General features: G+C 35.4%; 1 protein-coding gene across 16 annotated transcripts in view; it reads right to left on the bottom strand.

The window, feature by feature from the left end:
* Positions 1-24701, bottom strand: part of GPHN (gephyrin) — a 634768-nt gene that overhangs the window by 34525 nt on the left and 575542 nt on the right. For all 16 annotated transcript variants that reach the window (XM_025444205.3, XM_025444210.3, XM_025444207.3 and 13 more), the window contains 2 exons: positions 18835-18956; positions 434-521 (listed from right to left, as the gene is read on the bottom strand). In XM_025444205.3, coding sequence (XP_025299990.1) covers positions 434-521; positions 18835-18956 — 210 coding nt within the window. The remainder of the gene's footprint in view (positions 1-433; positions 522-18834; positions 18957-24701) is intronic.

Here is a 24701-nt window from a genome sequence, read left to right as displayed (position 1 = left end):
TCATCATTATTATGATTATGATCATTATTATTTGTCAAAAAGGGCAATGAAATGCCTAATCCTGTCTTTCTTCCCTGTAAGGGGCTAAGGGTTCTTTATTAGGTTCAGAATATGTGGTGGGGGAGGACAGGATCTTGGGTAAATATCATGTATAAAGGACACCCTAATGTTTTCGTAGAGTAAGCAAAGAAACAGAAATCTTCAAGGGAACATGAAAATCATTTTGCAAGTTGCAGGATTCTCTAAGCTATTCCTGAGGTCAGCCCTCTGATCTACTCACACTGCAACCCTTTTAGAATGCCCAGAAATATCTGAAGCCCTACGGATTTTCAGATTTGTGCAGGTCTGGTTATAGATAACAGATATCTACCAGACTACAGTTAATCAAAGACATTACTGTGGATAAATTTTCATGAGCTCCATTTTTTCATACCTTTTCCCCCATGGATACACCCCCTGATGTGATGATGACATCAGCACGACTGATACCCTCATTCAGGGCATTGAGTAAGTCATCTGGGCTGGAAAAAAATAAAGACAAATTAATTATCCACTAGAAAAAAATTTTAGATATTTAAATGCCAACTTAAAACTAGACCATTTTATTCACTGAGTAGGCATTAACATGGGGTATAGCACTATATTCTGTATGAAGTGAGAATCAAAAATGGTCTCTGCCCAATGGAAGCATAACTGTTATTGCAGAGAAAGAACCTTATAAATATGGAAGTAGTGGCTACTGGTATTTTCATGGGGCTTACCGCTCTAACAAGGCAGCATAATGAGGGAAGACATTGAGGTGCTGGTAGGTGTCTAACCAGCCCAGTTTGCCTTGGATAATCCCAAATTTAGTATTGAAAGTCACATGTCCTAGGAAATCTCAGGCAAATGGAGATGGTTGGTGACCCTAGGTGTTGGGACAGGTCATTTAAGACTCTTTATAGGTATAGGGAATAGGACTTAAGTTAGGCCTTGAGAAATAGGCAAGACTTTTTCAGGGGGAAAGACTGAGAAAAAGCCTTGTAAACAAGAGGATCAGCCTGTGATGTAGCTTCAGTGTCTAGAGTGAAGAGAGAGGCTAAAAGGATAGGATGAATATTAGGGATTGAAACTAGGCAGATTCCTGATAATGAACTGAAAAGACCAGTTTATAGGCCCTTTGATTGCACAGGTCAAAGGCCGGGAAGAAGAGATGGAGCAAAATCAAGAGTCAATCTTGTGGATGTTAGAAGGGTTACAAAGGCATAACTTGAGATTGATGAATTGAAGAAAAAACCAAAGTGTGAGGCATGAGGGCTTATAGGGGGATAGAAGGCAAAGGTTAGCTAAAAAGGACTTTGTAGTTACTATTTGAATTTCGTACAAAGGTACTGGTAATGTACACTGCACTTGCACTCCCCTTCAGATGACAGAAAGGGAGCCTTTTAAGGAATACCTATCTAGCCTACACCCTTGTTTTCTGAGAACTTCCTATGTGTGGGGAGGGGTGGTTGTGGTTCTCTTTCTCCTCCGTGGACTTCTAACATGTACATCTAAAAAGGGAGTAATCCTAGCTTCTGTTTTTCTAGTTCTTGTGTTTAGTCCCTCTAGAGGACTGTTTGGCTCTTGCGTTCCATGAAATAACCCTATATCTTCCCATAAACCCCTCCTTTGCTTAAGCTAGCCTCAATGTTTTTTTGTAACTTGAAATCAAAGGATATCTCAATGAGATAGCATACATTCCCCCAAATCACTCTTAGTGGTGAAGTTTTTTCATGTCCCTTTATCTTAATGTACTATTTAATGGGGGAGGGAGGGAGAGAGGAGAAGGGAAAGTGGGTGGAGGAGAAAAGATCTGTAACTAGGACATCATTTCCCTTTTTAACCAGGGATGACAGAGGTAAGGAGAGGACCTTGAGGGACGCCTGGGTGGCTCAGTGGTTGAGCGTCTGCCTTTGGCTCAGGGTGTGATCCTGGAGTCCTGGGATCGAGTCCCACATCAGGCTCCTTGCATGGAATCTGCTTCTCCTCCCTCTGCCTGTGTCTCTGCCTTTCTCTCTGTGTCTCTTGTGAATAAGTAAATAAAATATTTTAAAAAAAGAAAAAAGAAAAAAGAACCTTGAGATTCATGTGAAAGGCTACCTTTGGCTCTGTAAGGCTCTAGAAGAGATAAGCTAGTTGGGAGATGACATAGTACAGAGATCGAGAGTACAAATTCTGAAGTCAGACTACCTGAAGTTAAATCCTGGTGCTACTATTTGCTAGATGTAGAACCCTGGACAAGTTGCTTAACTTCTCTTTGCCTAAGCTTTCCATCAATAGAGTAGAGATAATATAGGGTTGTTCTGAGCATTAAGTGACATAATACATATAAAACAGTTTGTGGAATAGTATATAGCACAAATTAAGTTTTAAAGAAAGGTTAGTTGTTATTACTGCTGTACAGAAGCTTATATAAACATACTTAACAACTTGGCAAACTTCATCTTTAACATGCTTAGTAGTTTTTATTTAGGAGAATATTCATGAGTAACACAGAAGAAAATCATAGATTGGGCCTTAGATACATTCAGAACTGTATGTGAAAGTCCAAATGGCTCAATAGCAAGCTAAACCTGGTTCCAGACTAATAGTTTCATTTACTAGTTGGTTATCTCACTGGATCTGGATAAAATTCTCCTTTTCAAGTACTGGCCTGTCTGTAAGTATACCGGGGGTTGTTCGGCTCTGAGGAGCAAGCTTCCAAGGAGAAGACCCACACGTAGAAGTCTGAAAACTGGCTCACATGGCCTTCAAACTACAAACATAGGAACTCTTTAAAATCATCCACTTTATTGCTTATGCAGCTAAAAAGGAACCCAGGTATTTAATAAAGATAGGATCTATGTGTAAAACATAAAACAAAACAAAACAAAACAAAACAACTTAAAAAATCCCTTTCAAAGTTAAACTGGTTGAGCAAACATTTTAGAAGAATTATATTCAGTAATGGGTGTTTTTAAAGTATTTTGAATTAAGTATTTTGTATAGATTCTTCATTAATCTTTTTCATTTTGCATTAGTGAAAAAGATAGCAACTTATTCCGTTGTGTTGAAATACTGTAAGATATGCATAATCACTGCATGTTGAGAGCTCAGGGCCTCTTGCCTTGCTGGATATTATTATTAATCAGTCTGAGCCAAATAGCTGGCCAATGGAATAAATGGAAAAATACAAATGTAGGATAATGTGGAACGTAGTTTGGGTGAATGGACAGTGAATATTATTAACAAAATATAATTTTGTATTAGTACAAAGAGACATTAGCTAATTTCACCAATTTCACAATATGTAACTTATATCATGTCAACTCTAGAGGATTATGGTAAAGTGACAGCAGTAGTGACATACACATCTTCATGTTATTAATCTTTGTAGGTGGATAAAGGTCCTGGGACACGCCAGCTGATGATGCAAATAAACATACATTTCAGTGATACTTTTTCCTATTCATTGTTTCTACATTATCTTGGAAGATGTTTTTTCCCTATTTTATAAAACTGCAGAGACATAAGCTCTCCATATGAACTTTTATAACTTACAGAAATAAACTAAAAGGGATTTTTTATGCCTTTTTGTATTCAAATAATATTTTCAATGTTGCTTTTACTCTGTGTCTGGTGTATTCACTGAATCACTGAATCTCAAAGTTGGAAAGGCTTTTTTTGGGGGGGGTCATTGTGTTGGGTATCACAGCTGGGTGCATTGTTTGGTCCTCCTCTATCTCCTTCTGCCTCTCTCCTTGACTTTACTTTCTGTTGCATATTTCTGGTCTCTGGGATCTAGTTAGAAATCATGGCTTAGTAGAGGGTCAGGTACAAATGTATGACAACAGTGAAAGGATCTATAACTTCATTTATATTGCATAGTATAACTACTGCTTCACAATAAGTCTGTGAGGTAGATTGAACAGGTAATATGCTTGTTTTATAGAAAAAAGGTATTAGAGTAAAGGAATATTTTATTTATTTTTTAAATGGGCTCCATGCCCAGCAACCAGAGATCAAGACCTGAGCTGAGATCAAGAGTCAGATGCTTAACCAGCTGAGTGACCCAGGCATCCCCAAAGTTGTGTTTTAAAGGTGAGGTAGAGCAGTAAGTGGCAGAGCTAGAACCAGAGCCTCTGATTCTCATTAAGTGTTTATTCCATCCAACTGACTAAGCAGCCTGATTGTCTAGTTTTTTCAGGAGTATGACATGTCATATAAGGAAAAGTCTCATGAGAATGGGCCCTTGTGCAAAAATATCAAATAGAGGATGTTAAGGCAAAAAGTGAGAATCTATTTATGTTGACTAGAAAAGTGTATGTATGGACATGTTAGTATAATTCTGGGGAATGAAACAAATGTGATTCTGAAACCTATATTCAGATGGAAACTAAATAAGATTTTGATTAAACATAACTTTAGGGCTTATAAATTTGCTCTTTTTTATGATTTGCTCTTTTTTATGACTTATAAAGTCATAAATTTGCTCTTTTTTATGATTCATATTATATTTCAAATGACAAAAATATTTCCAACATAACAGAATAGTATAACAGCCATGTATACATCTTTCAGATTTGATGAACACTAATATTTTCCCATATTTACTTCATATTCCCTCTCCCCTCATTTGTTTACTTTAAAGAAATAAAACAAGTTTGCTTTATAAAACAAAGCAATTACTCTGAATAATGATAAAGGAATAGATAGCAAGGATTATAATTGTGGATATTACAGAATTCATGATTTTCTCAGTTTTGTTAAATAGAGCATGGTATACTAATCTTCTCAAAGATGGGAGAGTAAAACTAAAACATTATGATCTGATCTTTTATTATATATGACCTTATGTATATTACATATCTTTTTACATTACTTTGTATATATTAGATCATTAGATATTTAAGAAATAAAAGTAATGACATTTTACTTTTATTTTAAAAAGTAAATTTTAAAAGAACAATACACTTTAAAAGAATACATTTTAAAAGAACAATACACTTTCACCGGTATGTGTTAATTTCACAACTCTATGGGGTAGGCAGGGCAAGAAAGGGCACTGAGGTTCACAGAGGTAGTGAAAGGTTCAAGGTTACCTCCTGTTCACTTTACTATTCTTTGAAACTACTGTAATATTCACATAGTGAAAGATACTTTGTTATACACAGGATGCTTTCAGATAAAAGCTGTTTATCATTTTTTATCTAAATATATAAATCTGTTTGGTGGCTGCTAAATAGGAATCATAAAAACTTGACATTTTGTACTTTTCAAGTTTGAACTATCTTCTCACCATTGCCTCTGAGGGGATGCTGGATTAGATGCCAGTAGCTTCCCTTTTCTCAAAGAGCAGCACATCTTAAAGAGATAATTCTTCCTTCATTAACAATTACAGTTTTAATTAGATTTGAATGATTAACCATTTCTTTAAAGATAACTGAATACTAGCATTAGTCTTAATTTACTAGCACTTTTATCCCTTTTCACTTAAATTATTAAGTACCTACCCATCATTCTCTTAGAGTACCAATATTATATAAAACCATTTTACAAGAGAGCTGATTTAGTACAAAATGTTAAAAATTTAAGGACTAGGTGACAGAAAATAGAACTGTTACTTGAAGCCCCGAATGTCACAAAGTCTAGAACCCGTTTTGTCTCTACTGCTAACTGAGAGGACTCTGAAAAGCAAACATCACTTTTTGGGGTCTCATTATCCTTATCTGTATAATAAGAACATTTGGACAAATGTTTTTTCTAGCTCTAACATTCACTGATTTGAACCACTTGAAGTGAGTGGAATCCACTTTAAGCACAAAGGTATCATTCTTTCCTTCCTTTCTCTCTCTCTTTCTTTCTCTTTTGTATTTTAATGGAACACTGGCAGCTTGCTGCTGGTGTGTTCCAGTTCATGAGTTGTGATTTCTGTGCCTTTTACCATTTGTGATCCTTTTTTCCACTACAACTATGTTAACATCAGGGCCACAGTACCCTAGCAGCTTCCTGAGGGCTGAGAATAAATAGAACTCTCAGCAGGCAAAGAAAAATACCAGCAATCTAAGAAGCCAGCAGGTGGAGGGTGGAAGAAGAAGCACAATTTAAGATAGCTTCGACTGAAACTGCTGGGGGAAATAAATAATTTCAGCAACAATAACAACAAACAGTTAAAGCACTAATGGAGACAGGCTTATACCATTAAAAGGATGTTCTATGAAAAACATGATTTTCAAGTTTAAAAATTTAGCAGATGAAGGTGAATATAGTGCCTAATACAAACCCAATTAGTGGCCTGAAAGACTAAGTGGTAGAAATATCTCAAAGGAGTGCCGCGGAGCCTCGGTTGGCCTCGGATAGCCGGTCCCCCGCCGGCCCCGCCGCGCGTCGGGACCGGGGTCCGGTGCGGAGAGCCCCTCGTCCCGGGAAACGGGGCGCGGCCGGAAAGGGGGCCGCCCCCTCGCCCGTCACGCAACGCACGTTCGTGGGGAACCTGGTGCTAAACCATTCGTAGACGACCTGCTTCTGGGTCGGGGTTTCGTACGTAGCAGAGCAGCTCCCTCGCTGCGATCTATTGAAAGTCAGCCCTCGACACAAGGGTTTGTTAAAAAAAATTTTTAAGAAATATCTCAAAGGAATGGGGGCACCTGGATACTTCAGTCAATTAAACATCCAACCCTATTTTGGCTCAGGTCATGATCTCAGAGTCATGAAATTGAGCCCCTAGTCCGGCTCTGTGCCCCTCAGGGAATCTGCTGGAGATAGGGGAAGATGGAAAGGAGAGGAAGCACTTTTGAAATACATTTACAAACACATGTATAAAACTATACAGCTAAATCTAAATGAACAATGATCAGATAAACTGGGAAATTACAATGTATGTACTAAAAATGGATTTCCCCAAAGTTGTAGAAACACACTGTAAAAGAGAACTTAATAGTAGTTTAGAATTCAAAGCATTTTCTCAGCAATATCTAGAAGCTTAGGGATTGGAGGAGATGGAGAAAGTGAAAGTTCACTGGTATAGGGACACATAGAGGAAATAGGAATGCCTTGGAGGAGGGATATAGTTAACATCTTTTAAAAAATATAATGGTGGAAAGAATAGTGGAGAAGTGTATATTTGATTATGAATATATGAAATTAGAAGGAAAGTATAAGGAGAATGGTAAAGTATAGCAATTCTTCCAAAATAGTAAGGGGGCAAAAGGAAACAAATAGTACCTGGATCAAACCAACAAGAGGAAAAAGGACAAGGAGGAAATAACAAAATTGAATACATTGCAAAAATAAGATGGAAGAAAAAACATTAAGGGAATAATTTATAGCAAACTTCATGGTACAGCAAAATAAACTTTATATCAGGATCAGTGTTATAGTAATTTAAGGCTGGTGCAAAATTGAGGCTTTTTTTTTTTAAAAAAGCTCAAATTTCATTTGAATGTCATTCACAAAGGATACACTAAAAAATGAAAGACTGAAAAACACTGATAGGGCAAAAAGACACCAGCCAAGTGTAAATAAGCAAAAAAAATCAGGACTGGAATATTAATGTCAAAGTGGAATTTAAGTTAAAAGAACTAAAAAGGATAATGAGAGGCAACAAATTGTGATAAAAGTCAAATTTGTAAATTTGATATAATGTATGGCTCTCTCAGAAGACAAGGTATCATTTTATCTAGGCTTCTTGATTGCCCTGCCAAATCCCTGCACATTGTAGGCACTCAATAAATAAACTGAATTAACCCTGGCCTCAACTCAATCTATAGTACCTTTGGGAATAGAGAGTGTACCACTATTACAACTATAATGTAATATAATAATACTGTCTGTAGATGGAAGAGAAGATACTACTTAGCATTTATATAATCATAAATAGTACTTTCTTTGAAAGGTTGTCATATAGAAGAGGGAGTAAATTTACTTGGTATTGGTCCAGAGGGCAGAATTAGGGCTAATGGATGGAAGAAACAGGGATAAAGACTTTGGCTCAGTGTAATGCAAAAACATCCTCACCACAACAGCCATTCAACAATAGAATGAGCTGCCTCATAATGCAAATAAGATCTTTCTCACTAAAAGCATCAAACAAAAACCTGATGGCTAGCTGTTAGAAATTTCTCTAATTCCTCCACTGTGTGAAAGACTGGATTTAGCTAACATCAGAAGTTCCTTTCAATTTTAAGATACTGCAGTCCTATGGAAATAACTGAAATTAATGTTATTTTCTTTTCACATATAGACTGAAGCAGAGAGGGAGAAACTGACTACAAGCACTGAAATATAATACTCATCTTGCAGATCAGACTTTTCTTTCTCTCACTTTCTGAACATTAGGAGCATTTGACTATTTGACTTGAGTAAAAAAACCAAAACCTAATCAAACCAAACCAAACCAAACCAAACCAAACCAAAAACAGGCACTTTTCCTCCCAAAGCTATGACATTCACTTTCAGCTTGGGAAATGGCTACCAATAATAATAACTATACTTTCCCTGGAATTCTAACTTAACTGTAATTTAATTGGACATCAAAGAAGCCTAAACTCAACAGAAAGTAGATAAAAGAGCAAGGTAAAGCATATCTCAAAATAAATCTCAGAGAATGCAAGAGAAGTATTCATGAGAAGCTTTCTCAATACTTTATATACTTCAATTTCCATGAAAGTAGAATAATTCTAGAAGGTATGATATCTTTTGACTATAACATCTTTTCAGATTTCAGAGGGCTTTGGGAGCCCACCTTCAGTTCAGACTTTTTTGTTTTTTAAAGTTTGTGTTGGCCTTAAATTATTATAATCTTGACTCTGACATAATTTTTTTCCCTTTATCAGACAGTCTACTATAAAATTCAAAACCAAGACAGAGCCTTTACCCAAGTTTAGATTTTATGGATTTCAGACACAGCATTCAGAATGCAAATGCAGTTTTATTTTAAAATATTTAATATAAACACACAGATGGACAACAGCTGCTAATTAGTTTCCTGTTTCATCTGTTACACCAACTGTGAGCTGTATCATTTTAAGATGAGTGAAGATGACAGTGGGAAAGTGAGAAAAATTCTAGGATTTGGAGATTAAGAAATAATGCCAGTTGATCATACCAAGAGCACAACGACAACAACAACAACAACAACAAACAACAAAAACCCCAGTTCTGGACATACACCAGTCATATACTAATTTCATCAGAGGTCAAGGATACATTCCGCAACTACATGTGTTTTCTGCCCATCTATTTCATGTACTGAATTAAACTCCATACTACATTTAAGCCATCACATAGTCCTTTGGTTCCACTGGGTGTTCAGGCACTATAAAGTCATGGAAAGACAGAGGAAAGCATGGTCCCTGTCTTTAAGTTTATAAGCTAGTACAGAAAATATATGACAAAAATATAGGAAAATGAATGAAATAAGCAATGAAATTAGTATTACTGGTTGAATTCAAATACATTAATTAAAATGAAAATATATATAAAGGTAAAATGTATAAATGTTGAGTGGGGCAGAATGATCAGAATTGGCATGGGAAAATCAGGAAAGGCTTTCTGGAGGAGATTACTTCCTAAGTAGGAAAACAATTTCTAAAAGTACAGTAATACCTAGAGGTCATTTTAAGAAGAATGAGTAACATTAACTGTAATAACTCTTAAGGGTGAGAAAGGCAAGCCACCAAGAATGTCTGTTCCTGAGAGTGGGAAGAATCTCTTGTCAAACACATTTGGGAAGTAGAATATTTTTGCTTGGCCAATAGAAAACGAGAGACTTCTCTTAATATATACATCTATTTAGAAATCTATCAGAAAATAAATCTATTAGTTGACTCAAAAATTAAAACTTTACATTTTGAGCCAAAGTATTTATTTCATAAGAGAAGAAAGGCAGTTTATAAAGATGACAAGAACTAAATAAATTTGGATCTAAATTTAGATCCCTGACAGTTAGAAATCTCTGCTTTTAGAACATTAGGTAAATACTAAGATGTTAGGATATGTTTAGTGCACATACTAGAAGATGTAAAACACTGGGCTTTGCCCGAATAATCACTAGACTGTGAAGTGATTGATAAACCCCTTTTAAATGTGCCAGTCTTATAGAATTCAGTTTGCTATCTCAGTGCTTACTCCCTTTCTGTTTCATGCTTTAATGTGAAGAGGCAGCCTCACAAATTGGCAGCAACAGAAGTAGGCAATTCAAATCCAAAACACCAATCTGTGACACAGCCAAGCAAGCCCAGCATGATTTGAGTGGGGCAGGCTCTGTGATGGCAATTTTCCAGAAGGGGGAACTCTTTCCATAATTATGGGAATTTCTCAGCCCTTCAGGCCTTGCAAGGCTAGAAGGTCTAAGTCAGCAGTTGGAAGCTACATTACCAAGCTGTTTTAAAACTGATGTAAAAATATAAACAGCTCGATAGTTAAAATCAGTTTTAGACATGATATAAATTCAATTAATGCGCAGATTTTAAGAAATCTTCCCTAAGTGGATTCTGTGTATTTGGATCATGATTACTGCCTATTATACTTAAGAGGTAAATATATAACATCATTTATTTAAGCCTGAGGGAGCAGCTCCCCAACTTTTTAAATTAGAGGCTTCATAAATCCATTTGGAATGCTACTCCCTCTACCATTTTATGTTTTTCTTCAGAAATATAAAACGAATTATCTCAGCCATAAAGCTTTAGTTGTGCCCTTTTGGGGGATGTGTCTCAGTCACTAATGCAATTCTGTTGTTAGTGCCATACTTTCTGGTCTGTTCCTATGGCTAAGGTTTTTGGACTCACTGTGAAGGGACCCTATAAGATTCTTCTGGACAGTTGTATATTTTCTAGGTTCCATGGAAAGAGGGTGGTATAGAAAAAAATGGCAAGGCTATCTAATCTAGGAGATATATCCCTATTAAGTACCATGCATAAAAGGTTACCAAGACACACCTTCAACATCCTAGCCTTCAATGAGCTTATGGGCTGGTAGGAAAGAAAACAACCTTGACTTAATAGAAACAAATCCTTTTTCCTCCCTGTTTAAATAACAAAAATAGCAATTTCTCTAAGAAATTTTATCAGGAAAGAGAGGAAAGGGCAAAGGAAAAAAAAAAGAGAAAAATAGAGAAGAAGCTATGTGCTCAAATCATGACTATTTTAACCAAGTCTGGCCATGATTATCTTGGCTGGAACTTAGAGTATACTCTACTCATTTACCTATTCAAACTTCCTCATTTACTATAGACTCTTCCCCATATTACGGAAACAGTAGTAGCTCATGTTGCCTAGGAAGACAAAAGGAGACTTACAGGTTATTTAACCAGCCATGGAGAAAGGAATACTAGGGCATCTACTATTCCATATTCAAGGTAGAAATAGGATGGTGCTTAGAAGGAGTGTATCCCTATAAACTCACACCAATTTGTGCCAATTAGAAATCTCTAGATTTGACCAGTTTCATATTCAGGTCAGACTCCGTTCTCTCTCTTTTTCTGTTACCACCTGACATTTATTAAATAGCTACCATGTGCTGACACTCACTGTTCTAATTGCTGAGGATACGACTTGTTTGAAAACTTGTTTTACATGCCTACCAACAGTTGAGGACAGCAGTTGTTTTATTTACCACTTCACCTCTGCTATCAACATAGCTTTGTATATGTCAGACACTCAACAAATGGTCATAAAATGGATAAAATAAAAATTTAAAGATACGTCAAATAATTATGGGTATATGCCAAGATTTAGTTATACAGGTGTTCACTGTATAATTAAGAAAGGTTAGGTACAACCTAATATCTGACATCAAAGGACTGTATAAATAAATAACATTAAACTTTATACTGAGAATAATATATAGGCATTTAAATGATATTGCAGAGGACTATGTAATAATATAGACAGATATCTATGACACACTGAGTGAAAAAGAAAAGTTAAAATAAGACTATGATTCCTCTGTTTTCATATACTCCCACACATATGAACTGTACACACAGAGAATTGAAGAATGGAAGAAGAGTAATACTGGGTAATGGGATCAGGTATTAATTTCCTTTCTTTGCCTTTTTTGGTGAACGTATATTCTCTAAATTTTCTTCGTTAAACATTCATTTGTTCTAAGATTAAAAAGTTAAATTAAAAATGTACACTAGAACATTTAGAACAATGGCCCAAGTGCATAACAGAACTGGGCCAGGAATAGAAGATGATTATGTTTTCTCCAATCTAAAATCTTTCAAAGTCTTACCATGAATTACTCTGTAAACAGTATTAAAAGATACCACGTAGTCAGTACAAAGCTGACAACTTCAGGTAAGTCTTTTTTGCACAGCTGATTTGTAACTCACAGGTTATGTTCCCAGAGTCTCTACATAAAATTGGTTGTATGGAACTTAGAACAAATTTCTAAATAAACATCTATAAGTACTATAGATGGTGGGTATGATTCGAGGGTAAACAAACCAACCTTAATTTAGCTCATAATGTTATTAGTATATTGCTGAATTACTCTTTAGTACTAGCCTAAATTATGGAAGCAAGATGGAAGACTGAAGAAAGAATACTGTAAAGCATTTTCTTATGAAATCTTCCTACCTACCTTTCTTTAGTCTTTTCCTGCTGTCAAATGTACTTCTTGCTAGACCCCCAGTATCTTGCTATGCTAAGAATCTGATGTGGTCATGCTTAGTTAAGAGTTTGCCCTCTGCCAAAGAACTTCAAGTTCTAAGTGATTCGCTTCTGTTCATTCAGGACAGTGGATTTACCCAGATGTTGGATGTCTGGTTTAAACTCATGTACATTAATATGCAAACAACTCCTTCTCAGGTAAAATGCTCTTTAACACAGTTGGATCTTTAAATATTAGATTATTGGAAAATACAGCAAAGTGAATAGAACACATTTAGCTAGTGTATGGGTTATCTGGGCTTAATAAAACATGTCTCCTCAATAGGCTGTATCTTTAGGGTTGGGGAACAAGGAGATTAATTGTACCACTAAACTATTCTCGTGCTTCCATGCCTTTCACCCTTTCACTTCTCAAAATGCTTTTTTCCCCTTCCCTTCTCTTAAGGTAGTGACGGAGGAGCTTTATATGGTGAGTAGGAAAAGGTAATAATAGGGGTGACCATTTGTGAATCTAAGTCATTCATAAGTTGAGTAATATAGGCCTGACTACCAAATTGTCATATATTCACATTGTGTGCAGGCTCTCTTCCCATATTTTCCTCTCTCCTTCATCCTCCCACTCCTGTAGAAGATATGGTGAACTTGGTATAACTAATTACCCAAAAGTAATAAATGCTGCAAAAGCAGCCCCAGCAGCTGTGGGAAGAAAGGTAAAGGAAAAGATTATAAAAGGAAGACCATAATAAATCCTCCTGCCATTTTTCCCATGTCTAAAATCTATGTATCACCTAAAGATTTGGATTTTGTCATTCAAGTCCTTATAGCTCATTTATAATTACAGAGTCAATATGTAATTCACAATTTAAACTAAATTTTCCTCTCTGGCTTTTGAAATGTTCATAGCTACTATTTACTAAGGGGTTTTATTTATTATAAATGGAGGCAGCGTATTTAGTTTAACCTTAATATTAATGAAATGTGGATGATAACTCCAGTTAAAAGGGTAATAGGATGGTAGAGCAAAAGAAGGGACCTTGAAGTTAAGACAGGCCTGGGTTGAACTTACTCTGCCTTTACTAGCTGTATGACTTTGAATGGGTTGATTTTTTTAAGCTTCAGTATTATTATCTCCAAAATGGGGATAGCCAGCTCTGTATTTCAAGAGACTTAAATAGGATACATACATGAAAGAATGTACTTAGTGATATATACACACACACACACACATATATGTAATGGGTAATATGTATGTATGTAATATATAATACATATATGTATATATGTGTATATATTACAAATATAATAAATATGTAATACATATATTGGTTAATATATATAGGATAATATGTAATATATATATCTATATATGTAATGGGTAATATGTAATACGTATATACGTGTATATATGTATATATATACACATATGTAATGGGTACTCAGTAAAGACTGACATGTTTGCGGTAAGGAGACTAGAGATTGGCTAGGGAGGATGGAGAAGGAGTGGATCAGAATTGAAAACTTTCCTCGTACTCATAACTGTCTTTTTAATCTCTGTAGTATCAAAGACTGGTACAATGCCTGACAGAGCATAATTCCTTGTAAAACTTTGTTGAATTATTAGAGTCTGATTATCCATATATAATATAATCTCAATTCTCCCACAGGTACAGAATATGCACTTTAGAAAGGTAGCGGAATAGAGGGTGAGTTAGAGGGGAATAAGACTTGCGGCATGGATACCAGTTAAGATACTAGTGTCATATGTCTAGGCAAAAGTAAATGGAACCCTGAAATAAACCAGGATGGTAGGAATGAAGATATGGGAATGTAGAGGAGAAACACTAAGGAGGGAACGTCTATATGACTCAAGTATAGGGTGAGTGAAAGAGAGGGGCTGTGATGACTCTTGTTCAGGTTTCTTCTGGATTGGGTGACTGGCTTGTGGCAGTCACTGAGACAAAAGAATGAAAGGAAACGGAACAGGGAGGTAGTGGGGAGGGGTAGTGAGAGAGATGGGGTGTGGTGAACTTAGTTTTGGACAAGTTGAGTTTGCAGCATCTATTGAACTTAAAAGAAAATGCACTTAGTACGGAGGTTGATCTAGGCACGAGCTCAAAACAGAGATAAGATTTGGGAGTCATTAGCATAAGGAATTAGAAGGACACAAAGCCAAGAGTGAGCCACAGGGACCCCAAATTTAGGGAAGGAGCACAGGAAGAAGAGTACAAAAACCAAGAAAGGATAGACTACAAATGGAGCTTGAAGAAATGGAAATCATGTATTGCTAGAGAGGGATGTAAAATTGTAGTAGAGAGACCTAATAGTGGATTTTGTAGGTATTTTATTTGTGTTTATAGTCACATATCCTTTTGATGAGGTTTTGTGATCCAGATGAAGAGAAATCAACATTGACACTCTTCTGTTCTGTGTAATAGCCTTTACAATGTCTTTTGACTTAATCTCTTTTTAAAAAACTCTACTCCCACATGTGAGTTTAAACTCTGGAACTTTCCAAAACATTTTTATTACTAGTCTATAATTTCTGGTACATTTTAGCACATATAATTGCAAAGGCATGATCTAATGTCTGCTTCTGCTTTGTATCTTCAATAGCCTTCGTGTTAAAATCCATAGTAGATGAATGATTAGATTGACAAAATCCTTATTATTTTCTGTGATCCATGGACTAGCAGCTTGGTATCCTTGGGAGTTTGTTAGAAATGCAAAATCTTGGCCCACCTCACTTTTGTTAAATCAGACTCAGCATTTTAAATAAGATCTTCAGGTGATTCTCATAGGTACATAACACATACTTCCCAACTAAACAATTAATAAACAAATTATATTTTTCTTATTTCTAGTCCATCTTCAACTTTAGCCCATGTGATATACCTTGTTTAAATTATCTTTCTAAAATACTGGTTATGTCAATTCTGCTTTTAAAAAAAGTTTAAAATTAAGTGAGTTGGGTCTGCTTGGATTACAAAGCCTTTCAAAATCTGGCCTTAAATTTCTACCAAATTGACCTCTATTATCCTTCTTCCTGAACCTCCTGCTCTAATCAGTCTGGCCTGACCCGAGTAGCTGTTTATTTCTACTTCTCTACTCCATTTTATTCCTCTAGTTTTTGTTCATTCCTCATTTCCTATTCAATTAACACACTTTCTTTTTCTAACTATACAAATTCTATTCATTCTTCATGTTTTAGCTAACATTGTACCTAACCACTAAACCTAATCACTCTAGCACATGGTGATGATTCTCTTCTGACATATTTATAGTTATTATCTTGTCCTCATAATGATAGCTAAGAATTGTAGATTGTTAATTTCAAGAGTTAATTCCATTTCACCTCTGCCACTAACTTGTATAATGCTAGGCAAGTTATTTAATATCTCTGAGTTTCAAAATTTGTCTTTTTTAAAAAAAACTACCAGGAACCCCAACAGTATTGTGTTCCACATGTTGTGAGAAACTATGTCTTATGAAATATATCTTAATATACATAAAATATTTATACATGAATACTTTTAAAATACAGTTGTTAATTCTCAGGTATTTGAACACCCTATCTATAATCTTCACTATACTCTAGTTTTAAATAAAATGTACAATAAGCAAAGGCAAAATTTAGCCCAATTTAATCCAAGTAAGTTATAGAGTCTTAATCTTCAATTTTAACATTTATTATTAAAGTTATGGTTGGTGATAAGAATAAGAGTGGAGAAGTAGAATCATAGAATTGAAAACTTGACACCAGCCTTTTTTTAAATATAAGAATAGAGCTCTTACTTCCTACTTTTATCTGTCATAGCTGAGCAGGGGTTCTGGGCTTGCTGACATTCTTGAGCTATTTCTCTTCCTGCTTTACACAAAGTGTAGTTTCTCCCATGACCCTCTTGTTTCCCTGGAGAGCTTCACAGAGAGGCTTCTGTATAACATTTGCTTTCATTAGCAAAAGGCTACATAGGAATGAGAAGAATGAAGAGGGAGGCAACCTTCACAGAGTATCAACAGGCTGAGATTAAACCTTGTACCTACCTTGTTCTCTTTGCTAAACTCCCAGCATAGATTTCCATTAGAACAGTTATAAAATCTTTCCACCCACATTCCACCTCTGCATTCTAAACCATTTACTCGGGCCTCTTCAATATAGCACTCTAAGACTGAGAAAGTCTAGATTTGCACTGTTGTATTTTTAAAAATTGTTCAGTTTTATGGACGATATTTCCATCGGAGAAAAGGATATACACTAGAGATTTGCATATTCTCACAATTGCCTATATCTTGCTTATTATTTTATTGTTCTTTATATGCTGTTTTCAAAGTACATTTTGGAGTTATATGTAATATCGATATTAATTATTAGTAAATGTCTCTCATAAATTAACAGTTTGGGCCCCAGACAACTAAAATTATTAGCATATCAACATGAGGCTTTCAATGGTGTACTGATAGCATATAGAGTATATCAATAAGCATTTTTTTAAATACAAAAGTACAAAAATTGGAGGAGTGGACAGAATTATAGTCCAGAACAGCTTAAGGCAAAAGATGAAAAAAAAACAAAAAAAACCCCCAAACAAACAAGCTTCTTTTACCTTATAATATTTCTTAGAGTTCATTAATGCACTTGAAGGCAGGGCCAGAGGCAGTTGTGGATGGGAAACAAATCCTAAACTATCTGGTGAGTTGTCCTCTAGAATTTCAGGACCTGCTCTGTGCTTTTGGAACTCTTGGGTTCCTCTTATCTCTTTTGGGAAGTCAATTTTTGTCCTCTTTAAAGGTGTATCTACATCAGGATAACTTTTAGGTTTATATGAAAGGACAGGTTATTGGTCAGGCCCAAATTCAAATAACCACTCCACCGCCCCCCCCCCTCCCTTTTTTTTTCCCAGTGGGTTTTTTCTATTCCCTTCTAAGGACTAGGGAACCTGGGTCAGGGTGATACTAAGTAACCTGTGACACTGTCTTCACCAGCATGGGTTCTAAGTTGGCTGGCTACTTAGCTATGACCTTCTCTAGAACTAAGCATCCAAGTAAATACAAATGGTGAAGATTTAAAAAGTAATGACATTTGAAAATATGTCTAAATAGCCTCTATTTCAATATCCTCGAGAAAGAAAAAAAAAAAACAGGAGGAAAGAAGAGAACTTTAAAAAGTGAAAGAACATAAAAGCTACTCCTTTTCATGTTATTGGTAGGATGCTGTGTCCAAGGTTTGCATTAGGTTTGTGTCTAGGTTGAGCTTAAGCTGGGGTATAGGTGTCAGAGCAGATCTTGTGAAATGGTAAGTAAGGCAGAGCCCCTTCAAAAGCACATTTGCTGGAAAATTCCTACCTTTCTCTGGGGAAGAAGGATTCAGACAGACTGAGCTTTACTTAGTTACAAAGTAACTAAGTGATACAAAGTGATAAAGGAAAGGGGCAATTATGGGCAGCAGATACATCATGCTTCACTCAGATTTGTCTCCTAGCTCTGTCTCCACCAGGCTGACCTTTGAGGATTACTAAAAGCAGGCATGCCTCTTGTGAACTGGAAATCCTGGTGAGAGAGGGCTGAGTAGTGCCACATGGTAGTGGGATGCTCTGAAAGAGAAGACTTGCTTTTGATCACATGTAAAAACCCTGCTGGACGTTCATAGAAATCCTTGGGGAATTTAGCAGAGGGCTGAATTAATTTAGAATATAGAGTAACATGCTCTTAGATATGGGCAATTCTAGGCAATGTGCCTCCCTTTGTACTTATAAGTGGGTGAAGCCTAGAGTAACTTGGGTTACATAAGATACCAAAAAATCAATATAAAAGTCTTAGGAAACAATTGTACTTAAATTGCAAAGGAGCAGTTAGTGTTAATTTTAACATTCTTTATCTTCTTATTCATATCTTTCCTGCCTTTCTTGAGATAAGTGAGTGTAAACAGGAATAATACCATCACCATTAATTCCATTAGAATAAAGCCAATGCAAACAAAAAAGATCCTTGTAAACTTAACATACTCATAGGAGAGCAAAAATATTTCTCCTATTGTAATAGACAATATCTATCCCGAAAGGACATAGACGTGTTCATTAATTCTTTGGCTTCTGGAGAATGAGATGAGTGAAAATTATGGTATTAATTTTTTGTCTCTTTAGCAACAGTTCTACCTAGTTAGTACTCCCAAAATTCATATGTGTACAATAACAACTTCCAAATAAAATCCAATACTTACTTGTCTCCCACAATTCCCAAGTTGATTGTGGGGTAACCATGTTCCTGAATTGTTGCTAAGAGGGTTGAACGATTGCTGTCTCGAATCTTTCCTGGTAAGAGGTCATCTTCAGGATTTAGCAGCTACAAAGCCAAAAAAACCACCACAAATTATTCTCTCAGGATAATATTGACTATGGTTAATGGAAAAGAAATAGATCTAGTAAGCAGAGTTTACCTTATCTAACACCTACAACAATATCTGGAACATAAAAGATACATGCCCAAGAGATCTCTGAATAAATATTGAGAGTACAGGAGATTGATAAAAATGTTCTTCCAGAATTAAAAAGCATGCAGAAATTTAAATGGTGACTAAACAGCAGGCCAAATATCATACCTGCTTTGGATACAATTTGACAATAATGCTCTGTAGATTGGCCTTCCCAGTGGTTGTTCACCACGATAAACTAAATAAAATAACTTCCTTTTTCCCTTCCAATAATATTTTCCAGTTTGTCTTTCAGTGAGAACATCTGAGGTAGAGATTATGTGACATGATATTCTCAAGAATGAAGAGAAGGATTGTTTATATTTTGTCTCAAGCTTTTTTTATCTCTTTTCTGAAGTGAGATCAACAGTACCAAAGAAGTCAAACTTATTTGAAGAAGAGGGAGACAGGCGTCTTGTCTCTTTATTAGCAAATTTAAACAAGTAATACTTAACTAGATATATGCACAATTATTCCATGACTCTGAATTGAGTCACTCTTTAGAGATTTAATATCTATCATTATGTGTCTATGAAAAAAATTATTAGAAGCTTATTCTATGTTAGGATGCTCCAGTGAGGCAGTGTGGTATATAGTAGGAACAGCTTGGGATTCAGACAAGATTCAAATTCAAGTTACCCAAACACATTACCCCTAATGTTCTCATTTATAACATATAGTAATAGTAACTACCTTGAAAAGTAGTTGTTAGGATTGACTGAGGTAATGAACACTTAGTTAATATGGGTAAATATATAATAAATATGATTCTCTTCCTAAAAAGCACTTGTTTTACCAATTGCTCTCATATTTTACTCCTAGATGCTATAATAGATGGAATTATAGTCTATGGTGTGAATGCAGATTTAGATTAGATTATAAAATACTTAAGAGGTAGGGGTCCTTAACACATGCAGATACACCAACATACAACTTTAATTTATACATCAATTTCAAGATGGATTTCAGAAATATAAAATGATTTCAGAAATATAAAATGAAAAAAAAAGTACATATTGGAAGTGAGGAAATCTGGAAAATTATCTTAGGATGTTGAAGGCAAGCCTGCACCTTTCAAATACTTAGACTGTTAATATGACTAATACCCAAGGCTTCATATCTCAGTTCTCCCAAACAATAACTGCTAGCCCCTTCAATCTTCCTTCCGATTCATTGGTGATACCAATGAGTGGCAGGCCCTTTGGCTTTACATTGGAAAAATAGTAGTTTTGCAACCAACTGTCCCCTTAAAATAATCTTAATCAGTGTCACTGAGAGTCTTCCTTTCAAATATTGCATTAATTTAACTTAATCAGATGCCATGTGACATTGCAACTCACTTTCATCCTTAGTCACTGGCAGAGCTTAGAAAATTGCTATTGCAGTGGTGATATAGATTAATTTTCTGATCTTAATTAACACACAGTTATTGAAGTCACTATAATTTTATAAAGGCCAAGGCTTACAGCTCTTGAACTCCATTAATTAGACAAGTTGCTTCAGAAAGAAAACTGTGTGGTTATATAATTTTTTTTCACAAAAGGGTACCACCAACTAAATAATAGTCCCTGTTACTAAGGTGTTTTCTTTGCCATTCACAAGTTCCTTTCTGTTATTTTGCTGCAAACAGTTCTAGAATTAACAGAACAGTTAAAGATCATTGGACAACTGGTTATTTATCTGTAAAATTGACATAACTAAATAATATCTGGTTAAATGAAGGTGTGGGATTTACAATGCATTTTAAATATTTTCAAAGCAAATAAACAATTGAATGGGAGTATAAGTCCGAATATAGGATAGATTCACAATATTTCCTTTTAAAACTTAATTGTATTTTCTGGTATCATATACTTCTGGTCATCTTTGAAATGATGCCTGAAACTTGTCACAGTTAAAATACAAAAGAAAGAAAAATACAAAATAAAATAACACATAACTCATTATCTCCATACCTTGTTACTTTCCTGTGTATCATGTATTAAATTTCAATTTCTTGTTTCTGTTCTTATCAATGGTGCCACTGTCTTTCCAGCTTTCACAAATTTAACTTTTGATTCTTTTAATTTCCCTTTCTAGTCCACTATCTTCCCAAAGATCACAATCCTTAAGAACATCCTAATGTATCTCTTCCTTGACCCTATGTTTTCAATCACTATCTTACCACAGCCTCTCCTCCATTGCAGACATTCAGCATGTCTCAATGTTTGCAAATCCTTGTAATTGGCTATCACACCTACAAACTCTTTCCTTCTGAGAAATAAAACAGAAACATCAATTTGCAAAACTACTACTTGCATAATAGATAAACTATGAAATCATGACATGTAACTCAAACAACTATCTTAAAGTCAAATTGCCTTAATACAGGGCAGCCTGCGTGGCTCAGCGGTTTAGCACTGCCTTCAACCCAGGGCCTGATCCTGGAGACCCCAGAACAAGTCCCACGTCGAGCTCCCTGCATGGAGCCAGCTTCTCCCTCTGCCTGTGTCTCTGCCCTTCTCTCTCTTTGTGTCTCTTGTGAATAAATAAATAAAATCATTAAAAAAGTTTTGCCTTAATACAAACTTGTTTAGACTTATATGCTCCAATGCCATGGACAAATTGAGACCATGATAACTCCACATGGACTCATGTGCTCCAAAGATAAGAGTGTTTCAGCAACTCATCTATTTTGTAAATCTGATTAGTCTCTGCCTAGACCTTACTTATTAACTGCTACCTTAAAATCACTCCCAGTTCTCATGACCAACCTCAGTTCTCAGAATCCTGTAACTATCCTTCTGTAATTTCTTCCTTTTGGGACACTACTGGGAATGTGCCACAGTGATGCTCTCTCTTGCTCAGAAACTTTAATATATACTGCTTTGCATGATCAATAGGTTTCCCTGGTGGTCATTGTATTAAGACTTTTCATAGTCATGGGGTCTCACCAAAACTTAGGCAAGACCTCTTGCTAACAGTATTCTCATGTTGGTTACATTGCACTTCATGAAGGTCTCTTAAGCCTCTTTGCTCTGGAGATTCTTTGCCTGTAAATCCAGCGCTTACTTAAGGTCTAATTCTTTTTTTGTTGAGCTCCCAAAACTAGCTGATATTTATTTTGTTTTTTGTAAGAATAAGGTTCCAATGACTATTTGGTTATCTGATCAAATTTGTTTCAATTGTTTTCCTTGTGAAGGTGCTAAAACATTCATTTGATGCTAATCATTTTATTTGTCAGCAAAAAAGATGTAGCTTTTTTGGCTACATTGTTGTGTGTCTGTAAGAATTTTTCTTTATGTGTGAGAAATTGGCTTTGGAAGAGATCTCTACCCATTCCTGCTAATCTTTAGGGTTAGCTATTAGGGATTCAACCTTAGTGCTAAGGACTTTAAACATAACATATAAGCAGTATTTTCCCATTTGGCTGATTTTAGCTAATGAATTCCTGGGTTCATCCAATAATAAACTTGTGCCACCTCTTGGCATAACTCTGGCTTGTTTTATTTTTCTTGCATTTATCTTTCTAAAAAGCATAAATTCAAGGTGCTTTGGTGGCTCAGTCAATTCAGTGTTCAGTGTCTGACTCTTGCTTTTGGATGTCTTGATCTCACCATCACGAATGTGAGCCCTCCACTGGGTGTGGAGTCTACTTAAAAATAAATAAATAAATAAAAAGCATAATTCATCAAGAACAATCTGGAATTCCAGTGGTCATTTTGGAGTACATAAGACATGACCACATTTATCTACTTAAAAGCACATTGAGAACAAAGGGGAATACAATTATGTATATTCAATGATTAGTATTTTTATTGTTATGCCAAGCTTCAAAATGAAGCTTAAATAAAAATGTAAAAAATTTAAAATTGTTTTGTTCAACCCTTACTAGGTTGTCTCTCTCCTTTCTAAAAGAGAAATCACTTACCTTATTTTAAGAAACATCCTTCTTCGTTTCTATTCTTCAGAGATTTAATCCTATTTTTTTTTTAAGATTTTATTTATTTATTCATGGGAGACACACAGAGAGAGGCAGAGACATAGGCAGAGGGAGAAGCAGGCTCCCTCTGGGGAGCCTGATGTGGGACTAAATCCCAGGATGCCTGGATCATGACCTGAGCCAAAGGCAGATGCTTAATCACTGAGCCACCCAGGTGCCCCATTCCTATGGTCTTGATTGAATTATGAAAGGTCCTAAGATTAGTTATAACAACTGTCCTTTTTTATCTTTTGAAATGGGTTTGAAATGCTTAGTCTGCATCTAAGACTTTTTCCCTCTTTGTAAAGGGAAAATAATCAGACTTTTATAGTGGTCACTAACTCTTTTCATATACCTTGCAAGCAGCTCCCTCATACATTCCTACTTTTCTTTCTCCCTTTTCTAAAAAACATAATTAATTAATTGATCAAAAACCAATTCTAGTCATTATGAACACAATTTAGGAATACTCAGATTAAAAAAACAAAACAAAAGAACACTCAAAGTCCAGATAAACAGATCTAACACAAAGAGAGGGGAGAAAAGTCAGATTATAAACTCTAATGGAGCATGTTCTTTATTCTATATAGCTTTTGATTAAAGTCTGGGAAAAAGGTTTTCTTTTCTTTTTTCTTTCTTTTTTTTTTTTTACAATTTTATTTATTCATTCATGAAAGAATGAAAGACACATAGAGAGGCAGAGACATAGGCAGAGGGAGAAGCAGGCTCCACGTAGGAAGCCTGATGTGGGACTTGATCCTGGGACTCCAGGATCATGCCCTGAGCCAAAGGCAGACACTCAACCACTGAGCCACCCTGGCATCCTGCAGAAAAAAAGTTTTAATTGAGAGTTAAACTAATTGTCTTGGTTACTGGATTATAAGAAAGATAAAAGAACATTCAGAACTTTCAAACACTATTTAAGAATTTGGTTTATTGTAAGTACAGAAGTTTACAAATTGTATTTGAAAAAAGTCCACATTCTATTTTTATTATGATGACTTTTTGTACAAATTAGACTGATTTGATAATCTTGGTTTAAAAACTGTCCTGTATTTTCTTTCTGACTTTAACAGCATGTAAGAAATTATGCTAGAAAAAAAAAAAAAAGAAATTATGCTAGAATGATATTCTAGTTTAATTTTAATCTTTTAAATTTCCTTTACTGGTTTTGCTACAAGATAGAAAAATTTATATTAATCTAATATGAGAATGATAATATGGAAAGTGTGAAAAGGTGAAAAGAGGCCGATTAGGTCCAAGTCATGCTACCCCAAAATATGGCAATTAGTACCCTGGATGTTTCAAGTTGAAGGAATTTGAGAAATGGCATATATAGGAAGGACTTTCTGATCTTCCCCTAAGCAAGTCATAAAACCCTTATGTGAGAGGTACCTTCCCTATGCCTGGAGGAAAGGAGCATTCTTTCTCTGAAGATAAAGGGACTTGGAGGAATCTGAATGAATAAGCCTTGCTAAGTTTCCCTCAGTTTACTACACTTTCCTCATACCCTTTATCCTATCATCTTTTCCCATGACTTTCCAATCCTCAATCCTCCTAATATAAAAATGTTCATATATATTTAACATTTCTTTAGGTCTTTGTTTTCTTTTTTTTTTTTAATTGGTGTTCAATTTACCAACATACAGAATAACCC

Source organism: Canis lupus, chromosome 8, assembly GCF_003254725.2.
Source record: "Canis lupus dingo isolate Sandy chromosome 8, ASM325472v2, whole genome shotgun sequence".
In the NCBI taxonomy this organism is placed as follows: Eukaryota; Metazoa; Chordata; class Mammalia; order Carnivora; family Canidae; genus Canis; species Canis lupus.
Note: the sequence above shows the minus strand (reverse complement) of the source record. Positions and strands in the feature narration are given on the sequence as shown.